We start from the raw sequence: 21,095 nt of genomic DNA, 5'->3' as shown, positions 1-21,095 counted from the left end.
GCTGCACCAAACACCCACCCCGACATATATGCATTTTTAAACATGGCCATAATGAATTAAGGAAAGGAAGAAATTAAATGTTTTAAAGGTCCTGCATTGTCCAGAAAAAAACTCAATTAACACTAAACTTTGATAAGATTACAAGAATACTTCAAAAAGTTCATGGAAACAAAATCGACATATCCATTTAGCTGTAAAAAAATTTTTTAAAGATTTATTTCATTTATCTGAAAGGTGTAGTTACGGGGGTGGGGGAAGAGTTTGAGAAACAGAGATTCCCCATCTGCTGATTCACTCCCCAACAGCTGGGGCTGGGCCAAGCTGAAGCAGGAGCCAGGAGCTTCATCCGGGTCTCCCACATGGGTGGCGGGAGTCTAAGTACTTGGGCCATCTCCCGCTGCTTTCCCAGGCCATTAGCAGGGAGCTGGATCAGAACTGGAGCAGCTGGGACTCGAACCAGTGCCCATACGGGATGCCAGTGTTGCAGGCGATATCTTTACCAAATATCACACAACACCAGCCCCAACCGTCAAAGTTTTTATAGCCATGCACAGTTATTCCATAATTTGTATTTTCCATGAACTTTTTGAAGAATCAACCCAAAACAATGAAAGAGAAAAAAATGAACACAGAACAGATGAGACAAACAGGTTCTTAAAATTAGCTTTTTTATTTATTTATTTATTTTTAAATTTGACAGCTAGAGTTAGACAGTGAGAGAGAGAGAGAGACAGAGAGAAAGGTCTTTCTTCCATTGGTTCACACCCCCCCCCAAATGGCTGCTACGGCCAGAGCTATGCCAATCTGAGGCCAGGAACCAGGTGCTTCCTCCTGATCTCCCATGCGGGTGCAGGGCCCAAGCACTTGAGCCATCCTCCACTGCCCTCCCGGGCCACAGCAGAGAGCTGGACTGGAAGAGGAGCAACTGGGACTAGAACCCAGCGCCCATATGGGATGTCAGCACCACAAGCGGAGGATTAACCAAGTGAGCCACAGCGCTGGCCCCTAAAATTAGCTTTAATATTATTGTCAATAAAGAGTTATTACATACCAATTCATTATTTTTTAATATATGCCTTAGGGAAATACACAAAAATATCCAGCACCCCCAACACACACATACACACACACACACACACACACCTCTAACTTTTCTACACTTTAGCCTCCCCATCTAGTCCATTTTTTTTCACTGTAACTTTCTTTTTTTATTTAAGATTTATTTATTTATTTGAAAGTCAGAGTCACACAGAGAGAGGAGAGGCAGAAAGAGAGAGGTCCTCTACCCGTTGGTTCACTCCCCAATTGGCCACAACAGCAGGAGCAGCGCTGATCCGAAGCCAGGAGCCAGGAGCCTCCTCCCGGTCTCCCACATGGGTGCAGGGGCCAACGGACTTGGGCCATCTTCTGCTGCTTTCCCAGGCCACAGCAGAGAGCTGGATCGGAAGTGGAGCAGCCGGGTCTCGAACCAACGCCCATGTGGGATGCCGGCACTTAGGCCAGGGCGTTACCCACTGTGCCACAGTGCAGGCCCCTGTAACTGACTCAAAATCATACTTTACCTTGTCTTTTCTCCCATTATCATGGATATGCAAATAAACATTAAGATATCAAAAAAAAGAAATAACAAGAAGCCTTGGGTAGGCATTAGGTGCAAAGGTTACACTGATGCTTGGCATGCCAACGTTCCAAATCAAAGCCTGACTCTTCCACTTCCATTCACACTTCCTGCTTAATGGAAACCCTGGGAGGCAAAGATGATGGTTCAAGCAGCTGGATCTCTGCCACCCAAGTGGAGACCCAGATGGAGTTCCAGGGTCCTGGCTCTGACCCAGCCCAGCAACGGTTGTTGCAGAGATGTGGAGAGTGAGCCAGCAGATGGAAGATCTCTATATGTGTGTGTCTCTGTGTGTATGTGGGTGTGTCTGCCTTTCGAATAAAAATGGAAACAAATACAAACTTTTAAAAGCATAAGAGAGCCAAGTGACTGATAAATAATATTAATCCATAATAAAATATTAATTTGCCATCAGTGATCTATGTAACAACCTTACAAAATTAATATATTAAGAAGCTTTTAAATGGCACTTTCACTTATTTTATGTGAAAATTAATGTTTTTAATTCATGTGAACTCAGTAAAAGGAAAACTCTAGGATAAAATTATAACTTTTTTATTCTCCTATCAATTTCAGCAAGGTGCATAGGTGTAATATGTACCTCTTGCAGAATAGCTAAATCATATGTAATCTCTTTAGATCCAAAAACAATTTAAAAAGTAAGGTGTGAAACTCCAAAATCATTCCTGACCCTTCTGGATGCAAATGAACTACCTGCTACTTATTTTAGGATGGATTACTTTAATGAGAAGTAGGCATTTTAAATAAGGTAGTCTAAGCTCTTCAAAGGAAGAATGCAATCAAAAACTACACAGATACCATAAAATATCCCTGTAAAGAAATCAAAGAATATTTTATTTAATATTTAATGCCAGTTTCACAGCTATAGAAACTAGCAAGCAAATGAACCAACAGACTTTAGACGCCAGGTCTAATGTGGTTAGTCACCTGCGCTGACTCCCTTTCTATAATGGCTTTGGAACAAAACTGAGCCACTTCATTCAGATGGTTAGAGAATGGTGCCAAGAGTCTTATGTGCATAAGTACTAGTAATCAGTTACGAGCCCTGTAGGGAATTAACATACAAGCATTCTGACTTACTTAACCTCACAACCACCTCTTCATTGACTTGTATACATGTTCTTCTCCCGGCTTCCCACCCACCCAACTCTCCGTTTCTCCTATGATCTCCACACCCTTCAGGTCTTCCAAGTCACTTCCTCAGGAAAACGTGCCCTGACTCCCCCAAAATCAAGTTAGGTTCCCAAGCTACAGATTTTATAGCCTCCTGTGCTCTACTTCAAAGGACTCATCCCACATGGCTGAAAACAAGTACTCAACACAAGGTTCCCAGGTGCACAGAAGGCGCTGTTGAAATATTCATCAAATAAATTAGAATTTACAATTCTCCCCAATTTTACAAAGAAATAAGCTTTTAAAAATTATGGAGGGACTCTGCTGTGGCCAGGGAGTGCAGTGGAGGATGGCCCAGGTGCTTGGGCCCTGCACCCCATGGGAGACCAGGAGAAGCACCTGGCTCCTGGCTCCTGGCTCCTGCCATCGGATCAGCGCGGTGCACCGGCCGCAGCGCGCCGGCCGCGGCGGCCATTGGAGGGTGAACCAATGGCAAAGGAAGACCTTTCTCTGTCTCTCTCTCTCACTGTCCACTCTGCCTGTCAAAAAAAAAAAAAAAATTATGGAGGGACCTGCGTAGCAGGCTAAGCACCCCACTCCCCACCCCAACCCCCCATATGCCATATGGGCACTGGTTTGTGTCCCGGCTGCTCTACTTCTGATCCAGCTCTCTGCTATAGCCTGGACAGCAGTGGAAGTTGACCCAAGCGCTTGGGCCCCTGCACCCTCGTGGGAGACCCAGAAGAAGCTCCTGACTCCTGGCTTCTGATCAGCACAGCTTCAGCAGTGGCAGCCATTCAGAGAGTGAACCATCGGATGTAAGACCTTTCTCTGTGTCTCTCTCTTTCTCTATCCGTAACCCTACCTCTCAAATAAGTACATGAAAGCTTTAAAAAAAATAAATTTAAAAAAAATTAAGAACGTGCATGAGCCTGGAAATGAGATAAGCCAGCTGAGAATCCATGTCTTCGTAACTCTGGGTCCCATTCGCTAATCCCCAAATACTAACCAAAAGTGCACTAGAAATCAGATTTCTTTCAAAGTATTACTTCTATATTGACTTCCACTGTAAAGATGCAAGGGAAAAATGAATCAACAAATATAATTAAATCACATCTGAGAACGGAATATACCTTTTCAAAAATCACAGAGGGATACAGGGACAAACAGTAACTTTCTGATAATTAATGGTCTCAACGGCACTAGTTATACAAGAATGGTTACAGTGAAACTGCAAAGATAGACCAGAAAACATAATCACTTGTCTCCTTCTCTCTAGCTGAAGCAACAATTCCAAAAGCTTGCGTATTCCAACTTCAAACTGCCTTAACACTCCTGGCACTTTTTACCCAAAGCAGGTGTTTTTGTTTTCCATTTGCTACTAGCTTGAACTTAGTGGCCTCTTTTTCACTCATCTTCACTGGCTACAAAATGTAAGAATAACTTGATACAGACAGCAAAGACAGACCAGCCAGCCAGCTTGCATCTGCTGTGGCGGATAGGTCTCTCTTGGTGCCCTATAATACTTGAGGGTTGTCAGTCCATTAACGGACAGCACCCAACCAGCCACTACTGCTCACCGCTTTGTTTAACCAGAGTCCTCCCTAGGAGGTATGTGCATCTCAAAACATTCTTAAAACTAGTAATGGGGGGTAGGGGAGGAGTAGTTATGGCACAGAGGGTTCAGCCTCTGCTTACTGAGATTGCCAGTTCTAGCCTAGGTTGCTCGGCTTCTGATCCAGCTTCCTGTTAATGTGCCTGGGAACGTACTTGGGCCCCCGTTACCAACATGGGAAAACAGGTCGGAATTGTGGGCTCCCAGCTTCTCCCTCTCTGTCACTCTGCCTTTCAAATAAATGAATATATCTATTAAAAAAAAAAAAACTGGCAATGAACTATCCTTACCTGAAACACAGCCCAGCTAAAAACAGTAAGTAGGCATATACACTTAAGTCTCAGGACTCAAATTCTTACTATTTGGCAAATCACGCTGTGAATGCTTGTGTGACAACTCATTACTTTACACAATCTGCAAAGGAATTTCTGTTGACTCGGGATACCTGTATTTGCAATTAGGGCTGTTTTTTCTTTGCAAGTTAATTTTTACTTTTCTGAGTGTAATATATTTCTTTTCTGCTTTGCCATACTTTAATTGGAATACAGAATCCAAACCCATTTTAAGTAAAGAACTATACCAACTTTACAAATTCAATTATAAAATAATGGCAAAATGTAGAAATAACTTCTGTTAATTTTAGGGTTTGGCTGAATAAAAACTAAAAGCAAATAAACTTCTACTCGTTTGATGCTGGCTAATTTATTGATTCTTATTAAGATGACTTCAGGAAAGGAAAAACCACCTTGCCTTCGTCCCAGAGACTCAATATAGGATAGGAGCAACTTAGCCAGGGTGATCTATCATAAACTTCTGTGCAACTTCTCAAAGTTGAGCCAGAAAACCATATTTACCCCCCAAAGATTTTTCTTTTTTAAAAGGATTAATGTAGGACTGAAATCATTTTCTTCCAGAAAGTAAAATACTTAAGACAGTATCCCCACTTTTATTTTCTCCATTCGTGTCGCATTATGTCCAAAGATGGGGTATTTTCCAACTCAACAAGCCTTCCGAGTCCCGTACGGGACAGGCGTGCTCAAGTCTACAGTCTCCCTCATCTGCGTGGAAAAGAGGCAGGAGGAGAGACAGAATCTCCAAAGTACAGAAACGTCCGCAGGCTTCCAGCGTTTTCCAGCTTTCAAACACCTGCGAGGAACCGTGCTCCCGCACTGCAAACGCCGCGCCGCCCCACACTCGTGAGCTCCAAACTATTGTGCAAAACTTTGCCAAGGTGCACAGATTCCCAGGCTTCTCCCACACCCCTCATTCACCCCCATGCTCGCCCCGCCGCAGGGAGAGACAGTTCCGCCGCACCAAGGCAGTCATTTCAGAGCACGAAGTTTGCCTCACTTCTGCCCGCTCGCACTCTGCAGGACGCCAGCGAAACTTGCAAGGGAGACTCGTCTCCCCCGGGACCGAAACTTGCACCGGGGGAGAGGGCAGCGGGCTCCACCCACCCCCCAACCCGGGAGCTGGGCAGCCGCAGCCCCTGCCTGGGCCCCCTCCGCGAGGCCCCCAGCCCGGCGCCCGCCAACCTGCCAATCACCCCGTAGACCCCCCCAACACGCAAAGCGGGGGAGAAGCCGGCGAGGGCACCCCGCGCACGTTTCCGCAGCCTGTCCGCTTCCAGGGCTGTGCCCGCGAGCCGCAGCTGCGTCCCCTCCTCCCGGGTCCGGGAATGGCGGCGTCCGGCTCCCTGGGGCCAACTCCGAATCCCCGCCCGGGAGGTCGCCCCGGGAAGCCGCCGCTGCCGGCCGGCTGTGGCGAGGGATGAGAAAAGGAACTTACCTCCGGACGGTCCCGTCGGCGAGAGCAGTGGGCAGCGGGCAGGGCGGGCAGTCCCCGGCGGCCAAGCTGGTCCGGCGCGGCGGCGGCGGCGGCTACCGCAGTGCCCTCCACCCCATTGTTTCCCTTCCAAGAGGATCCCGGCAAAGCCGAGCCCGCGAACCAGGAAGTTCCCCGGCGCGACACCTCCTGCCGCCGCTATGGAAACGGCCCCCGCCTCCCAGGGCGGCTCGCCCGGGACCCCGCCTCCACGCCGCCGGCCCCGCCCGCTTCACGGGCCGCCGCCAACCGTCGCCGCTGCGGCCGCGGCCGCCGCCATCTTGGCGCGGCCCGGGCGGCCCCTTCCCGGCGGCACGTGCGCGCCACTCCCGCGCTCCCGTCGTGCGCGCTCCCGCCGGGCGCGGGGGCGCGGGCCCGGGGCTGCAGGTGGAGGCGCGGGGTCCCCCTGGAATCCCTGGGCGCAAAGCCGGCTTCCTTGAGCGCTAGGCGCGAGTTCAGGGAAGGCCCAACACCTACAGCAGGGCTTCGAGGCGTTTGAACGGGAATGACCGACACTTGGCGTGTGCGACTTGATGTGTCAAAAAGAATGGCTGAGACCTGGCGGGCTGTCAGCAGAGTAGGGGACAAGAGCGTGGTTCCTGGAGCCAGACTGGCTGGTTTCTTCCTCTCTGGCTCCAGAGCTTATCTGCTGTCAGATCTTCTTCTGTACAGTGGGCTAATAGTATCTGCTCTTAGGGGTAGTTGCCGGAGCAAGCGGAGTGCTTGGTGGCAAGTTGGAGATAATCTAGTCGGTGAAATGGCAAGTCACACTTGGGTCGCTTCTCAGGAACTGGCTCCACGCGCACAGATCGCGGCATTAAGTAGGCTACTGTGTCCGATCCCATTGCTGCTTCAGGGTGCCTCAGTGTTCATCTTTGTCCCATCTTTCTGTAGGTCAGCTTTCCTTTTTTATATCGTGGAAATTGTCAAGAGACTCCATCTCCACAGTCTTCCATTAAGAGGTGCCATAAAAAGATGAATGATGTAAACTTTCCAACGCTGTAATTAGCTGACAGTTAAATGATTTATGCAGTAGACACTAGAAAAGTTAGGGTGTGCACATAACTAAAAGGCTTCCTGAACTAGAATTACTAAAGCCGGCAGGTCTGTGCTGTTGCTACTATCTCTCTTCTCCAGCTGGTGAAAACTGACACGAAGAAACTGGGTGCTGGGTGGGTGCTGTGCACGGTGTTGCTCAGGAGGGCTGGGAAGGAGGATGCGGAGTCCCGGGTTCTTCCCCAGAACACAGACTTGAAGAAGTGAGTGAGGTTAGGACTCGGCTCCTTGTAGCTCTCCAGTCTTCTGATCTCATGTGAACACTTCTTAAGAAAATACAGACTTACACCTGCCTTTCTTCTGAACCAGGTTCATGAAAACTAGTGTATTTTTTATGATCCTGATACAAAAAAAAATGGTATAACTAATTTCATAAATGGAGTAAAAGCAGACCAGGAATTTGAAGGACAGGGGACATTTTTTCAACTCCCAAATACTTGTGCCAAAGTTATTGAAGTCTCAGATGAGTGATCACACAAATTGGGATATGCTCCATTTCCAGCAGCCAAAAGCCTGAACTCCGTGGGGACTTAAGAATGTTCACACAAGACGCACATAACACGCAAAAGGTGTCTTCCTCTACAGTCCCCACAACTGAGGATCAACGATATACTCAAGGCAGCTTATCCCATTCTTACCATCAAATGAGTAAACCTTTATCTTAAAAAAAAAAAAGATTTTATTTATTTATTTGAGAGGTAGAGTTACAGACTGAGAGAGAGAGGTCTTCCTTCCGTTGGTTCACTCCCCAAAGGGCCACAACAGCCAGAGCTGCGCTCATCTCCAGGAGCCAGGAGCCAGGAGCTTCTTCCCGATCTCCACGTGGGCGCAGGGGCCCAAGCACTTGGGCCATCTTCCACTGCTTTCCCAGGTCGTAGCAGAAAGCTGGATTGGAAGACGATCAGCCCGGACTAGAACCAATGCCCATATGGGATGCCAGTGCCGCAGGCAGAGGATTAACATACTGCACCACAGCGCTGGCCCCAATAAGCCTTTGTGTTTACACACCAAAAAAATGTATCTTTTCATTCTGCTTTTCTACCAACTTTTTGTACTTTCACTGGTGTTGCATTAGGGGCCCCCACTGGACCCAGCAGATTGCTTTGCACATGGAAAAACTTGAGTAAAGATTTACTGAATTAAATGTCTACATTTGGGGCTGGCACTGTGGCATAGTGGGTAAAGCTGCCACCTGCAGTGCCAGCATCCCATATGGGCGCAGGTTCAAGTCCCAGCTGCTCCACTTCCCACACAGCTCTCTGCTATGGGCTGGGAAAGAAGTAGAAGATGGCCCAAGCCCTTGGACTCCTGAACCCATGTGGGAGACCAGAGGAAGCTCCTGGATCCTGGCTTCAGATCAGCACAACTCTGGCTGTTGCAGCCAATTGGGGGGTGAACCAGAGGATGGAAGACCCCCCCCCCCCTGCCTCTCCTTCTCTCTCTGTGTAACTCTGACTTTCAAATAAATAAAATAAATCTTTAAAAAAAAACTTAAAAAAAAAAAAAACCATGTTTGTGGCTGAGCATCTATCACTTAGTGAGACCTGGGGAACCACAGAGACAAGAGGCATCACTCAAGGGACTTCACTGCAAAGAGCCTAGAGAAAACCCCGTAACTGGTGAACGGACTGAAAGAGATTTTGGAGAGACAACCCCGGCCACAGTCTTATTTGGCACAATGAGGTGGAAATTTCAGATGCTTTGCTGTTAATTATGAGTCACTTTAAAAAACACTTTCTTTGGGGCTCCATCGTGAGTTCATTGGCTCAATCTTATGCTTCAATAATAGCACTCACTCCGATTCTATCATGCTATTAAAATTCAGAAATCCCCATATATTAACAAATGTCGACAGCCAGTCGCCTCAGTATACATCCTGTACTGTTCTTAAGTACTGTAACTTTAAGAATTTGCCATCATTTTCATTATTAAGCACCTTGGAAATACCGTTAGGAATTAAGAATGAAAGAATTTTTACTACACATCCCTAGCACAGTGCTTGACATATGGCAGGTCTGCAGTATGCCTGTGCCATCTGCCTATGGCATAATTGGCAATATGTCAATGTACTATGGTATCTATGTCAATGATTATCGAAGAAATACAGGTAGAATCACCTTTTCTCTAAACAAGGGATGCACAGACTTTTTCTTAGCGGGGAAGATAATACATTGGAAAGCAGCCATGGACGATATGTACAAGAATAAGAGTGGCTGGGTTTCATTAAGCCTCTGCCTGTGGCGCCAGCATTCCATATGGGCACCTGTTCAAGTCCCTGCTGCTTATCTTCCCATCCAGCTCTCTGCTATGGGCTGGGAAAGCAGTAGAAGATGGCCCAAGTCTTTGGGCCCCCACACCCGCATGGGAGACCCAGGAGAAGCTTCTGGCTTCAGATCAGCGCAGCTCTGGCTATTGCGGCCATCTGGGGAGTGAACCAGTGGGTAAAAGGCCTGTCTTTCTCTCTTTCCATCTCTGCCTCTCAAATAAAAATAAATAAATAAATATTAGGAAAAAAAGACTTTACTTATGGAAATAGGTGAACTTGACCCATAAGGCCATAGTTTACCAATCTCTGCTCTAAATAATTGCACTTAATAATTTTGATTAAAAGGCTAGTAATTTTAATTAATAATTACATTTAGATTATATTCCCTCCATGAATATATTTGTTCCGACATCATATTGTGATACTAAAGTGCTGTTCCAGTTGAAGAAAGGATAAAAGCTTAATGAATCACCAAAAAGTTAAAGGAGGTAGGGCTCACAATTTGCAGTACTAATTAAAATATCTCACAAATACCAAAGGTTGAAAACCCACGTTTCCTATCAATGGAATAAGAGAGATGCACACTTGCGCTTCATTTTTGCAAAAGTCATGTGCTATGCTAATGACAGCACTTAAAACGTTGCCAAAAGTGAAAGTACAGAATCCTGGACTAACGAAGGCCAGAAGTACAATTTGTGGTGGGAACATAAGAATATAGAACACAGAGGGGGAAAAAAAAAGAAACCTCCCAAAGCAAATTATCCATCTTCAAAATACAGATGAAAGGGTTGGTTCCTAGAATCTCCTGTAAACTGAAACTTTGAAATGTGAATCCATGGCTATCTGATCCACTTAATTTTTTTAAGAGGGATAACTTGATAGTTCCCTGAGGTCGGGGAGGGAAGCAGGTGAGGCTATGGAAAACCTTGCAGGGCGCATACACATACTCACAAGTCAAGTAACTTGTGAAGTTTGATAAGAAGTCAGTGCCCTTCTGTTGATAAGAAAGCCATTGTGAGCTATTGAAACATGCCTGGTCAACCCGGTGAACCATGAGAGCAACATAGATTGCTTGTCTTAAGCGACTGAGTTTAGTGTGGTTTCTTACACATCTGCAGATTCCTGAAATGAGTTGATGAGAAATGCTTGTATTAGTCTGTTTTCCATTACTGTAAAAACATACTCCATCAATCAACATCTATGTGTGCAGTGTAGGTGAAAATGTGATGTGTTGATCACCAATCAGGTGCACACTGCAATATAAAGAAGTTATCCTGGGGCCGGCGCTGTAGCGTAGCAAGTAAAGCCGTCACTTGCAGTGCTGGTGTCCCATATAGGTCCTGCTCCACTTCCAATCCAGCTCTCTGCTATGGCCTGGGAAAACAGTAGAGGATGGCCCATAGTCCCTGGGCCCCTGCACCTACGTGGGAGACTTGGAAGAAGCTCCTGGCTCCTGGCTTCAGCTGGGCACAGCTCTGGCCATTGCTGCCATTTGGGGAGTGAACCAGCAGATGACAGAAGACCTCACTCTCTGCCTCTCCTTCTCTCTCTATGTAACTCTGACTTTCAAATAAATAAATAAATAATCTTTTTTAAAAAAGTATCCTTTGGTTTAAAAGAGAAGTTTTTGATTGCAGAGCAGAGTCCATGGAAGTTCAGCGAACTCCATTAAATTCTATGTGAGAGTTTGTTACTGACTTTGAGATTGTCTTATTTTGCACTGGGCTTAGGGTGTTTTGTTTTGTTTTGTTTTGTTTTGTTTTGTTTTGTTTTTTTCCTAGCTCTCCATCTTCAGAATATACATGCCATGTCCTTGGGGAACTTACCTGTCTTCTGCTCTATCCTATTCATTGGTGAGTGTCTGATACAGAATCATTGCCCTTATAAAACTACTACTCAAACTGTACTCTATACTTTGTGTGTCTGTGTCGGTGCAGTCTGTTGAAATCTTTACTTAGTAAATACTAAGTTGATCTTCTGTATATAAAGATAATTGAAAATGAATCTTGATGAAGAATGGGTTGAGAGAGGGAGTGGGAGATGGGATGGTTGTGTGGGTGGGAGGGAGGTTATGGGGGGGGGGAGCTGCTATAATCCAAAAGTTGTACCTTGGAAATTTATATTTATTAAATAAAAGTTGGAAAAAAAAGAATCATTGCTCTTAAATAATTGTAAAGGGAATGAAGGGAAGAAGGGAGGGAGGGAGCAGAGGAGCAGAGCAGGAAAAAAAAAGCAGGAAAGGAGAGCAGGGGAAAGGACTGAGAGAAGGAAGGAATAAGATATGCATTTGGGCAGAAAGTTCCTAACATTTTGCATATGCCAAAGGGATCCGTGACTCCCCCCGCAAAAAAAAAAAAAAAAGTGAAGAAAAAACAGAACTGACTCTGACTTGCTTACTGGTTTTCCTCTATAAAGGCTGCCTCTCTGCTCTTTCGCTCACAAACCACCCAGTGCCTGATTACATACCAAAGTGGTTATCATGGTTTACCAGAAATCTATAATGATGCCACACCATTTGAAAAAAAATATCTCACTACATGTTTACAGCTTTGGAGAATTTCTTCAACAGTTGTGATACTTTAACCATCCACTTGGCCACTGCTGAGATACCATGGCATTTATTTATCTTCTGTTTATGTCTCATAAAGCACACTTACATTAAAAAGTGTTATAAGATAGTGAAAAATAGGGGCCGGTGCCATGGTGGGGTGGATAAAGCCACAGCCTTTGAGGCTGGCATCCCATATGCGTGTCAGTGAGTCCCGGCTGCTCCACTTCTGATCCAGCTCCCTGCTATTGCACCTGGGAAATCCGTGGAAGATGGACCAAGTCTTTGAGGCCCTGCGCCCACATGGGAGACCGGGAAGAAACTCCTGGCTCCAGCTTTGGCCTGGCCCAGCCCCAGCAATTGTAGCCATTTGGGGAGTGAACCAGTAGATGGAAGATAGCTCTCTCTGCCTCTCCCTCTCTCTCTGTAACTCTGCCTTTCAAATAAATAAATAAATCTTTAAAAGAAAGAAGGAGGAGGAGGAAGAGGCAGCAGAGGAGGAGGAGGAGGAAAGAGGAAAGGAACTGGTGCCATGGTATAGCAGGTAAAGCTACTTCCTGCAAAGCTGGCATCATGGGCACCAGTTGGAGTCCCAGCTGCTCCACTTCCAATCCTGCTCCCTGCTAATGGCCTGGGAAACAGCAGAAGATGGTCCAGGGGATTAGGTCCCTGCACCCAACATGGGAGACCCAGAAGAAGCTCCTGGCTCCTGGCTTTGAATTGGCCCAGCTCCAGCCATTTTGGCCATTTAGGTAGTGAATCAGCAGTTGGAAGATCTCTCACCCTCTCTCTCCCTCTCTGTAACTCTGCCTTTCAAATAAATAAATAAATAATTATTTTTTAAAAAGTTAAAAATTTAAGTACAATGCTATAGCATATTTGTCTCCATTGTAGGGTGATAAAATTTTGGCCTCATGTACATGACTTTTTAATTAACTTGTAAATGCTTGTGCATATAACTAAACTAAGCTGTGTGATAGCTAGTTTTCATAGACAGCCCCTTCTCCCCAGTTTTCACATTCTTTTATGCAACTCCTCTTAAATCTGGGCTGGTCGTGTGATTCACCTTTTTTTTTTTTAAGATTTATTTATTTATTTGAAAGATAGAGTTACAGACAGTGAGAGGGAAAGGAGACAGAGAGAAAGGAAAGGACTTCCATCTGCTGGTTCACTCCCCAAATGGCCGCAGCAGCTGGAGCTGCACCAATCCAAAGCCAGGAGCCAGGAGCTTCTTCCGGGTCTCCCACGTGGGTGCAGGAGCCCAAGCACCTGGACCATATTCTACTGTTTTCCCAGGCCTGGCAGAGAGCTAGATTTGAAGAGTAGCTAGCAGTCAAGACTAGAACCAGCGCTCATTTGGGATGCTGGCACTGCAGGTGAAGGATTAACCTACCACGCCACAGCACCGGGCCCTGTGATTCACTTTTGACAAAAAGAAACTAAAGTGGAAGTGATGCTGAGTGATTTCTACCAGATGGTAAGAAGTCTTGCAGCTTCCCCCTGGGTCACTGCAATTCTTAGCAGACTTCCTCTCCAAATCAGACACTTTCCTGAAAAAACCCATGGTTGCATGGAGAGGCCACGTATAGATGGTCTGCTAGCCTTGTGGGCAGGCAATTTTAATGGCCAGCAGTCAGGCCTCCAGATGCCTTGAGCCACAACTGTGCAACCCCATGAGAAATCCCAAGTGAGGCTATCTCAGCTGAGCCTGGTCAACCCAGTGAACCATGAGAGCAATATAGATTGCTGTCTTAAGCGACTGAGTTTAGTGTGGTTTTTTACACATCTGCAGATGCCTGGAATGAGTTGACAAGAAATGTTTGTATTAGTCTGTTCTCCATTACTGTAACAAAATACTTGAGAGTGGGTAAGTTGCAAAGAAGAGGTTTATTTAGCTCACAGTTCTGGAATCTCTTAAACCATATCCAAACCATAGTAATACTGCAGCTAAGTTCAGCTATATTTTAGCTAAAATTTTAATAAATAAACTAGACTCTCCTCTGGGTATTTATTGTCATTGTCTTATTTAATATGAACATTCAGTTTGCTGCAGCACTCCTAGGGTGCTCCATTACCAAGTGCTGTTACAGATCCCACTTATACCACTTCATAAGTTATACATAGTACATGTGCTGTGACAGCCTCCTAAAACCCAAAGCCTCTGGGGTTGATGTTTGGCCTAGTGGTTGCAACTCCAGTTGGGATGCACATATTCCATATTGGAGTGCCTGGTTCAGCTCCTAGCTACTCAGCTTCCAATCCAGCTTCCTGCTAATTCTCACCCTTGGCTGGCAGTTTAGGGTGACTCAAATAATGGGGTCCCTGCCACCCATGTAGGAGACCTAGATTGAGTTCCTAGCTCCAGCCTTCAGCCCTGCCCTAGTCCCTGCTATTTATTGTAGGCATTGGTGAGTGAACCAGTGAATGTTGGTCTGTCAATCTCTCAGGCATTTCTGAATTCAGCCCTGATGTAAACCTCAGTGTACAGAGTTGAACTAAAGAATGTAGATAGAGTAAGAGAGCAATCCCTGGGGTCAGACCACCTGAGTTCAAATCCTAACTCTGCTGCTCTCTGAGACTTTAGTTGGTTATGCGACTCTACCTCAACTCATTCCCCTGTAAAATGAGGATAGTAACAGAAACTACTTCACAGGGTTCTTAGGAGAACCAAGTAAGATTATGTATGTAAAACGCTCAATCCGGTGACGAGTAGATAGTAAACAATCAACAAACATTAACTATCATTGTACTATTAAAATAGCAGTTTATCATAAGTTTAATGAAACCCATGGTATCTCAATTGAGAGTTCAGTAAACAAAAAAGGAACTACTCAAGGTACTACTGGCAGAAAGGTATTCAATATAGGGAATCAAATGCATACAAAGCCTCTGAAAGAAGTGAGCAGAGGAAGCTTCAGAGTAGACCAGCACTACCTTTCAGGCTATTCCACATCAGCTGTGGAAACCAAGTCAGGAGACTGCTGTTCCCATAGATCACAAAATCCAGCAAATGACAGATGATCATGGCCAAGTCCCACTTGCCCTGCAGCTCAGGACCTGTTAGGGATGCTCTTGGGAGTCCATCCTCACTGCAAAAACTTCTTTCTGTCAAACCTTTCATGTCTGCCACTGCTAATACAGGAGGAATGACCTGCTCCCTGTACCTTCCACATCCCACAAGTGCGTCTCGTTGGCCCGAGCTACACTTCATCAGCGCTTTGCTAGCAAGAGACCCAGGAAATGCAGCCCAGGAGCTCTCAGTCCATAGGATACACAAAGCATCCAACACAAACAGTCACTGAATGATACCTTAGGTTTGTACAGCACTTTCTACAAAAGCTCTAGGAGGTAGGTAGGAACTGCAGTGAGAGGGGCTTAGAGATACGTCTGAAACTGCATGGATATCAAAAAACTCAGGGTCTCATAGTCCAAATCGGAAGTTGTTTACACTACTTTGTCCCATTAATCACCCGAGTTCCATTCACTGCCCTCCCCATCCTCATACCATTATAACTTACTATTTTTCTTGTAAGTTAACTCACATTTCTTACTTTGTGAGGCAATATTATTTAAAGTGTTACTTATCTTACCTACCATCCACGGAACACATCCCACAGTTGGGGTAATGCTGCTTTCTTCTCTATCCATTTTGGAAGTTTAGCTTAGAATAACAGTTGTTCATTAATTCAGTTTTGAAAAATATTTGCTAGCTGAGCATTAAACATATGTTTTGCTCCTACTGACTCATTCAATTGTTCAAGTGAACAATTCAGTAGCATTTAGTACATTTAAAATACTGGGCAACCACCACCTCTATTCAGTTCTAAAACATTTTCATGAATCTGAAAGGAAACCCCACATCCATTAAGAAGTACCTCGCATTTCCGGCAACCACAGGAGCTGAATCATTTTACATTTCCACCAATCACGCACAAGAATTCCGATTTATCTACATCCCCACCAACGCCTGTTATTTTTGGTTTTTGTGATTACAGGAATCCCTGTCAGTGTTTGATTTGCATTTCCCTAATGACTAAGAACGTTGAGCATTTCTCATGTACTTAGGGCATTTTAGTATCTTCTCAGAGAAATATCTATTCAAGTTATTTGTGCATTTTTTGTTTTGTTTTGCTTTTAAGTATTTATTTATATATTTATTTGAAAGGCAGAGATACAGAGAGAAAGAAAGAAAGAGACAGAGAGAGAGATCTTCCATCCATTGGTTCTCTCCCCAAATGACTGCAACGGTTGGGGCTGAGCCAGGAGTAAGCCAGGAGCCAGGAGCTTCTCCCAGGTGCTCATTTTTTAATTGGGTTGTTTGAAATTTTTCTTGTTGTAAAGTTCCTTATATATTTATGACTCTTATCAGATACACAGTTTGCAAATTTTTTTTCCATTCTATAGGTTGTTTTTTTACTTTTTTGATAATCCTTTGACATAAAAGTTTTCAATTATGGCAAAGTCCAATTATCTACTTTTCTTCTTTTTTCTTTTTAAAGATTTATTTTATTTATATGAAAGACAGAGTTACAGAAGGAGGTAGAGACAGAGAGAGAGGTCTTGTATCCGCTGGTTCACTCCCCAGATGGCTGCAACGGCCGGAGCTGCGCTGATCCGAAGCCAGGAGCCAGGAGCTTCCTCTGGGTCTCCCACGCGGGTGCAGGGGCCCAAGGACTTGGGCCATCTTCTACTACTTTCCCAGCCCATAGCAGAGAGCTGGATCAGAAGAGGAGCAGCTGGGACTAGAACCGGCGCCTATATGGGATGCCGGAGCTTCAGGCCAGGGCTTTAACCCGCTGCGCCACAGTGCCGGCCCCTTAAGGTAATTTTTTAAAGATTTTTTTCTTTTGTTTCTTTTAAAGATTTATTTATTTATTTGAAAGAGTTACACAGAGATAGAAGGAGAGGCAGAGAGAGAGAGAGGTCTTCCATCCACTGGTTCACTCCCCAGTTGGCTGCAACTGCTAGGGATGTGGCAATCCAAAGCCAGGAGTCAGGAGCTTCTTCCAGGTCTCCCATGCAGGTGCAGCAGCCCAAGTGCTTGGGCCATCTTCTACTGCTTTCCCAGGCCATAGCAGAGAGCTGGATTAAACGTGGAGCATCTGGGACTCGAACTGTTGCCCATGTGAGATGCCAGCAACACAGGTGGTAGCTTTACCCACTATGCCACAACATCGGCCCCTATAAGGTATTTTTAAACCACACTAGAAAAGTTCCATATAAATAAAGTAGATCAATTAATTTTCCCAGGTTAATTCCATAACCACTGAAATTTATCTATCCTTGAAAGTCTCATTTGTTTAATAAATGAATTTGTTCAGATAACAAACTGCGGGAAATCATTGTACAGCAATATTTAAATATACATGTATATATATTATATATATATTCGTGTGATATCCTTATATACCAATAGGAATATGGAAAAATGCTGAGGAGGGAGACTGGACTGCCAGTTTTTAAGAAGAAGGATAGTAAGTGTGTAAATAACAATAACAAAGAAACCTCTAACTGGCCTAAACAATAAAGATGATTCATTGGCTCACATCACCCAAAACCTAGTAGAAGATGGGCTTTGTGGGATATCAATGATACTGTCAAGGATCAGCTTCTTTTTTGCCTCCCACTGTGTCAGCTCCACCTGTTGACCAACAATTTCCAGGGCTACCTGCCTCCTTACCTCACTTGGATTAGAAAGTGAGCAACCAGGGCCGGAACTGTGGTGCAGTGGGTTAAAGTCTCAGCCTGCAATGCCAGCATCCCATATGGGCACCAGTTCGAGACTCAGCTGGTCTGCTTCTGATTCAGCTCCCTACTAATGCACCTGGGAAAGCAGTAGAAGATGGCCCAAGTCCCTGGGCCCCTGTACCCACAAGAGAGACCTGGAAGAAGCTCCTGGCTCCTGGCTTCAGATCAGCACAGCTCTTTCCATTGTGGTCATCTGTGGAATGAACCAATGGATGGAAGACCCCCCCCCCCCTCTCTCTACCTCTTTGTGTAACTGTTTTTCAAATAAATACAATAAAAAAGAAAGTGAGCAACCCAGCAAAGATTTGTCTCTGCTCAGGCTCTGTTATGCATTGAATCAACACCCACAGCCTGCAGGTAGGATTATGTTAACTGCTCTCTTCCTCCTTTAGCGCCAGTAAGGAGTTGAGCTTCTTCCAACCTGCAGGAGGTTCCCTCCCTAAAGAAAAATTGGGGAAGCAGCACAGAGAAGAGAAAGGATGCTGGGAAAACCATCCTGTTGTTCACCAAGGCAGCGTGACAGAAGTCTGAACAGAGGAGAAGGAATGTTGTCCTGGCTGGAGAGAATCAAACAGCAGAAGAATGCAAAGGTCCACTTTACAAAACGAGAGAGCAATTGTCCCTGTTTAGCTGGACCACTGGTGTCAGTACATTAGTAATTCTAGGAACGTAACTGGAGAGCATATCCCGGAGGAATTCACGGGCCTGACCAAGGAGTTTAGAGCTAATTCACCAGACAGTAAAAAGAAAACGACTTGACTCTCCGAAAAAGAAAAATAAAAACAAAAACAAAAACAAAAACCAAAAAACTCCAATTAAAACTGTAGAGCGATGGAAGAATTTTCAAAAAATTTATTTAACGCCTAATCTTGGTACCTGCTCAACTATTTTCATTTATGTAAATGCATTCATTCACTCATTCAATCAACAAATATTTACTGAGTACTTAATGAGGGCCAGACTCTTTGTCGGCTATACCTGGATGTTCAGTGGCGAGCGAAACAGTGAAGTGGTTGCCCTCATGGAAGTTATTGGCCAATGGAGAGCTACAACACAGGTGATCAGATTCCGATGCCTCGTCTGCCTTTGCGAAACCTTAGTTAAATTCTGGGCCAGGAAGTGGCACAGCAACTCAATCGCTCACGTACAATAGTCAACAACTCTGGCCGCTGTGGCTCACATAAAAAGAACTTCAAAATTCTTGTGCCCCTTGACAAATGAATTCATTCCTACTCCAGGTTTTCTGAGCCTCATTGATATTTCATCACAGAAAGGTTATTTCTTTAGCCCTGATCCTATGCAGGGTTATAATGGATGAAACTGAATATTTTATTTACATTATTAGCATGCCTATTTTAAAAATGGGTAACTTCTGCTTTACTTCAATTCTAGATGTAAATATGAGGGTGCTGGAAAAGTGGAATTAAGGGGGAGTTTATTTGGGTATTAAAAATTCTCAGCCGGCGCCGCGGCTCACTAGGCTAATTCTCCGTCTAGTGGCGCCGGCACACGGGGTTCTAGTCCCCGTCGGGGCGCCAGATTCTGTCCTGGTTGCCCCTCTTCCAGGCCAGCTCTCTGCTGTGGCCAGGGAGTACAGTGGAGGATGGCCCAAGTACTTGGGCCCTGCACCCCATGGGAGACCAGGAGAAGCACCTGGCTCCTGCCATCGGATCAGCGCGGTGCGCTGGCCGCAGCGCGCCAGCCACGGCGGCCATTGGAGGGTGAACCAACGGCAAAAGGAAGACCTCTCTCTCTGTCTCTCTCTCTCACTGTCCACTCTGCCTGTCAAAAAAAAAAAAAATTCTCAAATCAGGGGCCAGCACTGCGGCTTTGTGGGTTAAGCGGCCTCCTGCCACAGCAGCATTCCATATGGGTCCCTGGCTGCTCCGCTTCTGATCCAGCTCCCTCCCTGCTAATGCACCTGGGAAAGCAGCAGAAAATGGCCCAAGTCCCTGGGCCCCTACACCTATGGCTCCTGGCTCCCGGCTTCAGCCTGGCCCAGCTCTTGCTTTTGTGGCCATTTGGGAATGGGCCAGTAAATGGAAGATTCTCTCTCTGTCTGTCTGTCTCTCTCTCTCTCAGTAACTCTGCCTTTCAAATAAAATAAATAAATCTTTAAAAAAAATTCTCAAATCGCTGGATAACTTTTTCAGAATAAACATTTTCCTTGACCTTTTTGAAAACTCTTTGTAATATCATGTTAAAATTAAGGCAGACATTAGATAATTAAATTTCCCATACTACACTTTACTGTTTCCTTCTTCCCTCTTTCCCACTCTCCCTGCCTTCAAACAAACCCCATTGAGTACATATAAGCAGCGGGACTTGAGTAGAGGACCTACAAATGCCCTTTAACTGCCCTACTCCCTAACTTTCATTGTGGGTCACCTCCTCCTTCCCTCTGAGCTCAGAAGCATAACATCGAATTCAAGCCATGTTTCCCCCCAACTCAGAAGATGTAGTTTTACACTGGTCTGAGAAGTGAAACTGCCTACCCTAATTTGGCAATAAGAAGGCAGGTATACTATGCAGGCAAGACTTCCAAAAAGCAAAGAATAGGGGGAGTTTATTAATCTCAGACAGTATTTATTAAGCTCCTAGACCTGCCAATACTGTGCTGCACACTACAGTATGAGTGATGAAGAAGGTATGTCTGGTTCCTACTCTCACAGAGCTGATATTAATGTGGAGAATCCAATCCAACAGGTCTGCAGAGGTGCCACATTTTGTCAAGTGGCGGGTGGTTCTTATGTAGGAGGCTTGTCAACCATTCATGAGTCAATTTCACTCTACATAAAAAGAGTAATAATTGCTGTTGCCTTGCTTGAATACATAAATATTGTCTTGACACAAATACTCCAAAGGAAAACTGGGCAGCCATCAAAGCCCATGACAAGGAAATTCATGAAAAATATCCATACAAATGACAAATAAATGGCTGTTCAGGCTCATAAGCAATCAAATCCACGTAAATTGAGGTCAACAGAATTTAGCCATTCACCTGTCATCCTGTCAAAGGGTTTAAGAATCGGTCACTCATTGTGTCTGTGGATTACAACAGTGTGTTGTACATTTAAAAAGCTGTTAAGAGGCTAGCATTGATGTAAAGGGCTCTTACCACAATAGCATTACAAAAAGAGAAAATGAAAAGAAAATACATCTTTTTAAAGTTAGCATAAAGGATAAGTCAAAAACACAGTGATATGACCTAGGCATTCGCACCAGCTCTGGCCAGAGTGTACATAGTAGAATTACTAGAGGGCATGTTGGCATCTGTGAGCTAGAT

The 21,095-nt window shown here is 45.0% G+C and overlaps 2 protein-coding genes across 5 annotated transcripts in view; one reads left to right on the top strand and one right to left on the bottom strand.

The window, feature by feature from the left end:
* The window catches only part of USP6NL (USP6 N-terminal like), a 256,503-nt gene that overhangs the window by 185,112 nt on the left and 50,296 nt on the right, over positions 1-21,095 (bottom strand). For 2 of the 4 annotated variants that reach the window (XM_089311763.1, XM_089311765.1), the window contains exon 1: positions 6,156-6,349. The exons of 1 other annotated variant lie outside the window; for it this stretch is intronic. The gene's annotated coding sequence lies outside the window, so the exon portion shown is untranslated. Of the gene's footprint in view, positions 1-6,155; positions 6,397-21,095 lie in introns of those variants that run through there. One more of the 4 variants, XM_051821561.3, reaches the window with a different exon arrangement.
* On the top strand, positions 6,138-6,638 carry LOC149122664 (uncharacterized). The gene has a single exon (XM_089311260.1). The coding sequence runs from the start codon at positions 6,138-6,140 to the stop codon at positions 6,636-6,638; it is 501 nt and encodes a 166-aa protein (XP_089167386.1).

The sequence above is a fragment of the Oryctolagus cuniculus genome, chromosome 13 (assembly GCF_051225735.1).
Source record: "Oryctolagus cuniculus isolate XC-2025 breed Fujian yellow rabbit chromosome 13, ASM5122573v1, whole genome shotgun sequence".
Lineage (NCBI taxonomy): Eukaryota > Metazoa > Chordata > Mammalia > Lagomorpha > Leporidae > Oryctolagus > Oryctolagus cuniculus.
The sequence above is the reverse complement of the archived record's forward strand: the minus strand, read 5'-3'. Positions and strand labels throughout refer to the sequence as shown.